The sequence below is a fragment of the Scophthalmus maximus genome, chromosome 7, assembly GCF_022379125.1.
Source record: "Scophthalmus maximus strain ysfricsl-2021 chromosome 7, ASM2237912v1, whole genome shotgun sequence".
Classification (NCBI taxonomy): Eukaryota; Metazoa; Chordata; class Actinopteri; order Pleuronectiformes; family Scophthalmidae; genus Scophthalmus; species Scophthalmus maximus.
In genome coordinates this window covers 26530001-26540000 of record NC_061521.1, presented here as the reverse complement: position 1 = coordinate 26540000, position 10000 = coordinate 26530001, and the positions used below count along the sequence as shown (strand labels likewise).

General features: G+C 51.9%; 1 protein-coding gene across 3 annotated transcripts in view; it reads left to right on the top strand.

Annotated features, from left to right (window-relative positions):
* Positions 1–10000, top strand: part of itga11b (integrin, alpha 11b) — a 30179-nt gene that overhangs the window by 14008 nt on the left and 6171 nt on the right. The window contains exons 3-16 of one of the 3 annotated variants that reach the window (XM_047333608.1): positions 2599–2708; positions 3129–3220; positions 3317–3431; positions 4322–4449; positions 4741–4889; positions 4978–5122; positions 5227–5392; positions 5725–5795; positions 7673–7817; positions 7928–8076; positions 8648–8791; positions 8967–9170; positions 9246–9376; positions 9461–9633. In XM_047333608.1, coding sequence (XP_047189564.1) covers positions 2599–2708; positions 3129–3220; positions 3317–3431; positions 4322–4449; positions 4741–4889; positions 4978–5122; positions 5227–5392; positions 5725–5795; positions 7673–7817; positions 7928–8076; positions 8648–8791; positions 8967–9170; positions 9246–9376; positions 9461–9633 — 1922 coding nt within the window. Of the gene's footprint in view, positions 1–2598; positions 2709–3128; positions 3221–3316; positions 3432–4234; positions 4450–4740; positions 4890–4977; positions 5123–5226; positions 5393–5724; positions 5796–7672; positions 7818–7927; positions 8077–8647; positions 8792–8966; positions 9377–9460; positions 9634–10000 lie in introns of those variants that run through there. The other 2 variants (XM_047333607.1, XM_047333609.1) reach the window with 2 other exon arrangements.

The following is a 10000-nucleotide window of genomic DNA, read 5'->3' as shown; positions in this document are numbered from 1 at the left end:
CCCCTCTCCTCCTCGTCTTCGTCCTCCTCGTCTTCTTCCTCCTCGTCTTCTTCCCCCTCCTCTTCTCCTCGTCTTCCTCCTCATCTTCCTCCTCCTCGTCTTCGTCCTCCTCTTCTCCTCGTCTTCCTCCTCCTCGTCTTCTTCCTCCTCCTCTTCTCCTCGTCTTCCTCCTCCTCTTCTTCCTCCTCCTCTTCTCCTCCTCTTCTCCTCGTCTTCCTCCTCCTCGTCTTCCTCCTCATCTTCCTCCTCCTCCTCTTCTCCTCGTCTTCCTCCTCGTCTTCTTCCTCCTCCTCTTCTCCTCGTCTTCCTCCTCCTCGTCTTCGTCCTCCTCGTCTTCTCCTCGTCTTCCTCCTCCTCATCTTCCTCCTCCTCGTCTTCGTCCTCCTCGTCTTCCTCCTCATCTTCCTCCTCCTCGTCTTCGTCCTCGTCTTCCTCATCTTCCTCCTCGTCTTCTTCCTCCTCCTCTTCTCCTCGTCTTCCTCCTCCTCTTCTTCCTCCTCCTCTTCTCCTCCTCTTCTCCTCGTCTTCCTCCTCCTCGTCTTCCTCCTCATCTTCCTCCTCCTCCTCTTCTCCTCGTCTTCCTCCTCGTCTTCTTCCTCCTCCTCTTCTCCTCGTCTTCCTCCTCCTCGTCTTCCTCCTCATCTTCCTCCTCCTCGTCTTCGTCCTCGTCTTCCTCATCTTCCTCCTCGTCTTCTTCCTCCTCCTCTTCTCATCGTCTTCCTCCTCCTCGTCTTCTTCCTCCTCCTCTTCTCCTCGTCTTCCTCCTCCTCATCTTCCTCCTCCTCGTCTTCGTCCTCCTCGTCTTCCTCCTCATCTTCCTCCTCCTCGTCTTCGTCCTCGTCTTCCTCATCTTCCTCCTCGTCTTCTTCCTCCTCCTCTTCTCCTCGTCTTCCTCCTCCTCGTCTTCCTCCTCCTCGTCTTCTTCCTCCTCCTCTTCTCCTCGTCTTCCTCCTCCTCGTCTTCCTCCTCGTCTTTCAGCCGTGAGGAATTCCTCGCAGTCTTCCAGGATGACAGCATCTCTCTCATTCTCTCTCTCTCTGCCTTTGAAGTTCCAGGTACATAAGTGGAAGGTATTTGCGGGGGGGGGGGGGGTGGAAACTATGCTCTGTGGTTAGTTGTTCCCCAGCCTCGCTCTGGGAAGCCCATCACTCCGCTCCCCCACCGTGTTGTTTCTCTGGTGACATTCACGTCTCAGGTGTTGAACCAGACAGTAATAACCCTCTCGTCGAAGAATCCCTTTGACCTCTGACCTCTGACCCCTGACCTGCTCAATCTCCAGGTTTCACAGGAGACGGAGCTCAGAGGAGACGACGTTGGTGTGTGCTTTTCTATTTCCAGGTGAAATCATGTGAGCGTTGTTGGTTTGTGGAACAATCAGTGAACTCTGGTGGTGCGTTCACATCTCGCGTCAGTCGCTCAAGTGGAAATATCTGAACTCCAGCCAAATGTTCACATGACGTGTTGACGCCAAACAGCATCGGTAGAAGGTGATCGAGGAAGTTGGACGCTAGCTCCTCTGAAGCTGACACTGACTCACGATTGGTCAACTGCTGTGTGTGTGTGACTGAAGCTACATGTGTTGGCTCCAGTTTATTTTCACTGTCCCGAGTCGTCGCACACGTGGAGACGATAAATAAACTTCACAGTAGAAACATGGAGGTCGACCTCGTCCCTGTCGAGTGTTTGTTAGAGGTCAAACCTGTTGACCTGTGGTGGCAACATGTTTATGGAGCCTGCGAGGTGTGTGTGTGTGTGTGTGTGTGTGTGTGTGTGTGTGTGTGTGTGTGTGTGTGTGTGAGTGTGTGAAGTTTTCAACTTCGTTCATCTTGTACTTTTGTATATTTTAATCTACCGGCGGTTTAACGAACTGCAGAAAAGAAAAAAGTGAAAATCGTGTCCAGATGTTTCAGCAGCAGCTTGAACCTCATCGTCCTTCAGAATCAGAGTTCAGCACCAGTCGTCACCAGCGTCGATCTGATGGTCTAATTATTCGGGGCCGGGGGCCGGGGTCCCGTCTGTCGTCTGGGATGTGGTTCAGTCTCCGCTCGTTTGATGTGGACGGCAGATTGAGGAGTGAGTGAGTGTGACTCAGCCCCGGTTCCCAGAAGTGAACGTCCGTCCGGCCTCATGTGGAGCTGTTTCCTCGGGTTCTAAACACTAATCACTGGGATCATCGTCAAGAATAAATCCAGTGATGGACTGAAGCTTCAGCTTTCTGCTGTCGGCTCGGTGGACTTCATCTGTGAGTCATCACTGTAGAGTGGACTCTCTGTATCCCACAATGCATTGTGACAAGTCGTGTTCAACTGAACCCTGTCTAATTAACCATCATGCATTGCTCTCACGCTAAATGTAAAAAAATGTGTGTGTGTGTGTGTGTGTTTGTGTGTGTGTGTGTGTGTGTTTGTGTGCGTGTGTGTGTGTGTGTGTGCGTGTGTGTGTGTGTGTTTGTGTGCGTGTGTGTGTGTGCGTGCGTGTGTGTGTGCGTGCGTGTGTTTGTGTGTGTGTGTGTGTGCATGTGTGTGTGTGTTTGTGTGCGTGTGTGTGTGTGTGTGCGTGCGTGTGCGTGTGTGTGCGTGTGTGTGTGTGCGTGTGCAGGCTGCTGGTCGGAGCTCCGTTTGAATCCACCGGGAAGCAGCAGACTGGCGACGTGTACAAATGTCCGCTGGACACCAGGAGCTCGGTGAACTGCAGCCGACTGCACCTGGGTGAGTCACCACGACGACCAATCAACACTGGATTTATATAATATATATAATATAATATACTGAGTTAAACTGAAATACAAATAACTATCGATTTATCGTGAAGAAAAGTGAGAACATTGTTTCTTAAATCATGAATAAATGTGTAAATTAAAGCTCCAGTGTGTAATATTTGGAAGAACTTATTCACAGAAGTTAAATATATATTCCATAACTCTGTTCATATATGAGTTGAATATAGTCACATGAGGTGGACCGACCTCCGTGTGAGTCTCCACGTTTCTACGTCGTGTTGAATACGCTTGTTGAACTAGACGTCGCGTTCACGTAGAATTTTCAGACGCTGGCGGAAACAGGAAATGGAATCGGCGGTGCGTCACCATAAAGTGTCCCCTGTGATGTACCGAGTTTGTTTGTTTGCAGGGAAACTGTCTCTGGACGACGTGTCGGAGAGAAAAGACCAGATGAGGCTCGGCATGACGCTGACCTCTAACCCCAGAGACAGCAGCTTCGTGGTGCGTCACCCGCCCTCCACTTCAGCCTTCGACCTTTTTACTGTGATGTATTCATGTGTGTGTGTGTGTGTGTGTGTGTGTGTGTGTGTGTCTCAGACCTGTGGACCTCTCTGGTCTCATGAATGTGGGAGTTCCCTGTACAGCACAGGAATCTGCTCCAGAGTCGGTCGCAACTTCAGACTGTCGCACACCATCGCTCCGGCCCTGCAGAGTAATGAGCACTCATCCATCCATCATCCAACCATCCATCCATCATCCAACCATCATCCATCATCCAACCATCCATCCATCATCCAACCATCCATCCATCATCCAACCATCCATCATCCAACCATCCATCCATCATCCAACCATCCATCCATCATCCAACCATCCATCCATCATCCATCCATCATCCAACCCTCCATCCATCATCCATCCATCATCCATCATCCATCCATCATCCATCCATCATCCATCATCCATCCATCATCCATCCATCATCCAACCATCCATCCATCATCCATCATCCATCCATCATCCATCCATCATCCATCCATCATCCATCATCCATCATCCATCCATCATCCATCCATCATCCAACCATCCATCCATCATCCATCCATCATCCATCATCCAACCCTCCATCCATCATCCATCATCCATCCATCATCCAACCCTCCATCCATCATCCGACCCTCCATCCATCATCCATCCATCATCCATCATCCATCCATCATCCATCCATCATCCATCATCCATCCATCATCCAACCATCATCCATCCATCATCCATCCAACCATCATCCATCCATCATCCGACCCTCCGTCCATCATCCAACCCTCCATCCATCATCCATCATCCATCCATCATCCATCATCCAACCATCCATCCATCATCCATCATCCATCATCCATCCATCATCCAACCCTCCATCCATCATCCATCCATCATCCAACCCTCCATCCATCATCCATCATCCATCCATCATCCAACCCTCCATCCATCATCCGACCCTCCATCCATCCATCATCCACCATCCATCATCCATCCATCATCCATCATCCAACCCTCCATCCATCCTCCGAGCCTCCACTCATCTTGTTCTTGTTCTTCTCGCAGGGTGTGAGACCTTCATGGACATCGTGATCGTTCTGGATGGTTCTAACTCCATCTATCCCTGGTACGAGGTCCAGGACTTCCTCATCAACATCCTGCACAAGTTCTACATCGGCCCAGGTCAGACGCAGGTCGGTTCATCACCAAACTGTAACAAGATCAGATGAACTCCTCCGACACACTTGTTTGCGTTGGTGTCGGACAAAAGTAAATATTTGATTAATGGAGTAAATTCACATCTCAAATCAAAGCCTGTGAACTCACTGAAGGTCGAAGGACCAACTGGAGAAATCGGACAATCAAGGAGCCTGTGAGATGAAACGAATGTTCTAACATTTAAACATGACTTCGCTCTTGAGATTATGAAGTTGTAGTATTTGTTTTTAGTATTTGAAGCATGAGTGAGTTGATGATTCCCGCAGGTCGGGGTGGTCCAGTACGGCTCGGCCGTGGTCCACGAGTTCAGTCTGGGCGAGTACCAGACGGCGGAGGAGGTGGTGGAGGCCGCGAGGAGCATCGACCAGCGGGGCGGAGAGGAGACCAGGACGGCGCTGGGCATCAACGTGGCGAGGTACGACACTGAATCATGAATCCTGCTCGGTGTCCTTCCACATCCCTTCCCCCCTCAACGCGTCCCCTCGTCTTTCTTCTTCACGCAGGTCGGAGGCGTTCAAGCGCGGCGGCCGGCGCGGCGCTCAGAAGGTGATGATCGTGATCACTGACGGTGAATCTCACGACAGTCCTCAGCTGGTTCAGGCCGTCGGCGACAGCGAGCGGGACAACATCACCATGTACGCCATCGCTGTGAGTCCGTCCCTCAGATCTGGTCCGGTTCCTCAGGCGGCGACATCCTGACCTCTCGTCGTCTTGTGCTCGTTCCCTCTGCTGAGCGTCTCCTCCTCCTCCAGGTCCTGGGTTACTACAACCGTCGGGGAATCAACCCCGAAGCTTTTCTGAAGGAAATCAAGTTCATCGCCAGCGACCCGGACGAGAAGCACTTCTTCAACGTGACGGACGAGTCGGCGCTGAAGGACATCGTGGACGCGCTGGGAGAGCGGATCTTCACTCTGGAAGGTCGGCGAACGTTGTACATTAGATCACGGTTTCATGTTTCCATTCCTACTTTGCACGTTTGTACATTTTGGCACTTTGATACTTGGCATGAACTTCGCTTCCCTGAAGCAGCTCAGGGTTTGTCGTGGGTTCTTGTCACAGTCCGATGTCTTTGTCTACGTGTTGGATGTGAATCCTGCTGCGAATCAAGTGGAACAATAAAGACGACGTTGAGCGTTGAGCCTTGACCTTGAGCCTTGACCTTGAGACTTGACCTTGAGCCTTGACCTTGACCTTGACCTTGAGATTTGACCTTGAGCCTTGACCTTGAGATGTGTTTGTGTGTTTGGCAGGAACCAGCAGTCAGGGTCGGGGCTTCGGTCTTCAGATGGCTCAGGCCGGTTTCTCCTCACATTTAGTCAAAGTGAGTCAAGTTCACTCTTCACATTGAAGAATTTACACCATGAAGTCAAAGTCCAACTCAGAACTTCTGAACTGGCCTCTTGAGTTTAGATTGTCGGTCATCTGATTTCCACTTCCTGGATGAAGGAGAATTATACTTTCCTCATATTACTGCTGGAAGACAATCTGAGCCACTTCTATCTGTGAACGTGCGAGACCCTGGGAACAGACAGACGTTACGTGAGTTTCCTCCTGGAAAGAAAATCAACAGAAGACGAAACAGAAGCTTTGTAGTTTACGGATCTCGATTCTGGTGTCAGACTCAGACCTCCGGTCCTGGAGGCTGACGGACGTCTGACGCTGCACAAGGAGAAAAAAACTCTCCAAATATTTCTGTTGCTTCTCGTCCAGGAAGAAAAATTGTATTTGACCAAATTCCAAATGGTTTCATGGAAACTTTGTGTGTGTGTAACACGGAGCAGATGGTTTTAACTGAACGTAACGCTGCCAACAACACACACACACACACACACACACACACACTCTCACTCACACACACACACAGACACACACACACACAGACACACACACACACACTCTCACTCACACACACACACACACACACACACACACACACACACACACACACACACACACACACACACACACACACACACACACAGACAGACACACACTCACACACACACACACACACACACACACTCTCACACACACACACACACACACACACACACACACACACACACACACACACACACACACACACACACACTCACACACACACTCTCACACACACACACACACACACACACACACACACACACACACACACACACACACACACACACACACACACACACAGTTCATTATTCACTGACAGATATGTGAAGAGTTTCCTGCTCTGAAGGAGGAATGTGAAAACCCTCCTGGTCTCCTCACGCAGGCGTTCTGACATGTCACTGTGATTCTGCAGATCCGCGTGCGGCCCAGATGATCGGTGGCGCTGCCGTCGCCAAGCGTGCGGTCGCTCAGTGGCGGTGCCTGACTCGCAGGCCCGTCCAGAGCATGACTCAGCGTTTTAATAACTTTTCATATCTGGAGTTTACGACCTGCAGAGTTCATGTGACTCTGAGGAGACAACATCTGGCGCCACGTCTGGACTCGAGCCTCGTGGTCATGTGACACATTGACGCTGTGGCGTCGCGTGACTTGAGGTTTTCGAAGTCGTCGGACTCGATCGCGTCTCTGAGGAACCAACCTGAGGCGCTCTCACACCTTCTCTGTTCAGTTGGCTTGATTCAACCGCTGCCTGAGTAGCTGTCAGTTTACTTCCCCTCCTGGAGATGAGTCAGCGTGAACACGTGTCGAACATTTTCCACTTGGTCGGAGGAGCTGCGGTGCACGAGGTGTAAATCCTTTGTGTCTGTCCGGTAGATTCTCAGAGAAGACACAGAAGTTTTCAGCACAGTTTACTGACGATTAGAACGAGCTGGGAACTGAACGCTAACTTCAGCTGCATGATGGGAAAACCATCCCCAGCGTCCGCCCGGCAACAAGCGAGCGGCTCGACCGTCAGACTGTTTCTCCTCACACGTCAGTCGTCAGTCCTGCAGGTCGGACAGTAGGGGGCGCTGTAGGGGGCAGATACTCGCCATAAGCACAACGTCATCGATTGAAGCTCCTGACAAATCATTTACGACGGCGATCGACTTCTCTGCCGTGATCTCAGCAGAAACCACAGACATCGCCGCGTTTTTTTAATCTATAGAATATAAAATCTTGAAATTCCACAGGGTCTGAGTTCTGTGGTGCCCTCTAGTGGAGTACTGCAGCAACATGTGTGGTACAGTGTGTCCATCTCCGTCCTCTCGCCTTCAGGACGGCGTTCTGCTCGGGGCGGTGGGCGCCTACGACTGGAACGGCGCCGTGCTGAAGGAAACCAAACACGGGAAGGTCGTTCCTCCGAAGTCCTCCTATCAGGACGAGTTCCCAGAGGAGCTGAAGAACCACGGGGCGTATCTGGGTGAGCCTTCACTTCACTGAGCTTCATGAACGCTCTCAGGAGATTCTCCCTGCTGGCGCCCCCTAGAGGCTGCAGGGGCCATGACACCAGTGTTTGACTTCCTCCTCCAGGTTACTCGGTGGGTTCACTCGTGTCGTCCCGCGGCTCGCAGCTCTACGTGGCCGGAGCGCCGAGGTTCAACCACACGGGCAAGGTCATCGTCTTCACCCTGAGGAACACGGGGAACCTGACGGTCCTGCAGGCGCTGCTGGGGGAGCAGGTCTCACACACACACACAGATCCAGACGCAGCACATGTATCCTCACGTGTGGGAAACATTACCGTCTCCGTGACGATCCCATCTGTTCCCCTGGCAACAGGCCCGTCCCTCATCTGTTTTACAGTCAATTAAATGATCACTACGTTACGTCTTCTTCATCTTCAGACAACAAACACTTTAGCCAACGCCTGCACGCGAGGTCTTCTGTGCTCGTGACCTGTTAACCAGACTTATCACATCAGGCACCAGAACCAGAACCTGACTTCTTCTTCTTCTGTGGTACATTGGGTGCATTAGCGTATGAGCTAAAGGTGGTTCCGCCCCTTGAATCGATTTTACACACAGAGGAAGTGATGAGCGAAGAGTTCTGTAGCTACGACGACACCCGAGCAAAAATGACAAGAAATGTTTGAACATGGTCGAGTCCAGTCGTCAGATTGTCGTCAATGAAATCTGACGATCAGACGAACTGGAACGACAGGAAACGAGACTGAAGACGTAACGTCGTGGTTCAGACACAAAACTAATTCAACTGGAACCAGAACGTCTCTCGTGTCGTGTTCTCTCACAGATCGGATCATATTTCGGCAGCGAGTTGTTGTCGATGGACGTCGACGGAGACGGCCACTCCGACGTCCTCCTGGTGGCGGCGCCCATGTACTACAGCCAGGGCTGGGAGAGGGGGAAGGTTTACGTCTACTCCATCACGCCTCAGGTACGTCCACACTCTCACATCCACGTCCTCCGCCGCAAAGTTAACCCTCTGAAGCCTTCGCTCTGATTGGCCCTCGTCTGGCATGTCACGTGGACGAATCCCTGAAAGAAGACATCTTATTATCCGGATTGATTGATATGGAACGAGAAGACTCACCTGAACTTCCTCCCTCCAGACGTCGTTTGTCCTGCAGGGGGCACTGGAGATGTCCGAGCGCTCTCAGAACTCCCGTCTGGGCTCGGCCTTGGCCCAGATACCCGACATGAACGGAGACGGATTCAGGGAGCTCGTGGTCGGCGCCCCGCTGGAGGACGACCACCAGGGGGCGGTCTACGTCTTCTACGGGCGGCACAAAAGCCTCCGGCGGCAGTACAGACAGGTACAGACCAGGAGCCGGTGGCTTCAGACCAGTGAAACGAGTCCATGTGTTAACGGTCCGTGTTCGTCTCCGCAGCGTCTCCCTGCAGCCGGTTTCTCCGCAGGTCTGAAGTATTTCGGACGAAGTCTTCACGGCGTCGTGGACGTCAACGCTGACGGACTGGTCGACCTCGCCGTGGGAGCGCTGGGAGCCGCCGTCATCGTCTGGTATGTAACTGCTCCGCCAAACCAAACCAAGGTCTCAACCCTCAACTGAACGTTGCCCTGACGACTGCGCGCTGCCCCCTGCAGGTCTCGCGCTGTGGTGCGGATTCAGGCCAAACTGACCTTTGAACCCGAGAAGGTGAACGTCTTCAACAAGGACTGTCGGCGAGGAGGGAAGGAGGTGACCTGCATGTCTGTGACCGTCTGTCTGAGTCTGGAGCCCAGAACCAAGACCAGGACCAGAACCAGGACCGATGTCGGTAGGTCGGATCTTTATTACGTCACATCCATAATGTAACTGTGAAATATGAAGTGTGTTTACTGGTTCTGTGATCATGACATCACGATGACCTCTCCTGCCCACGTGCCTCTGAGCAGCAGCCTCAGAACCACACACATGTTCTTCTGTTGGACCGTGTGTCTGTGGAAAGTTTTGTCGTGCGGTCGGTTCCTCGCTGCAGAGAATCTTCTGCTCCGTCGTCGTGTGTCTGTGTGTAACCAGCTGCAGATGTGATGGAAACATGCTAACATGCTAACACGCTAACACCAGCAGCCAGTCACTCCTCCTCCTCCATCACTCCACACCTTCTTCTCATCTGGACCGGATTAGACACAAACACACAGAAA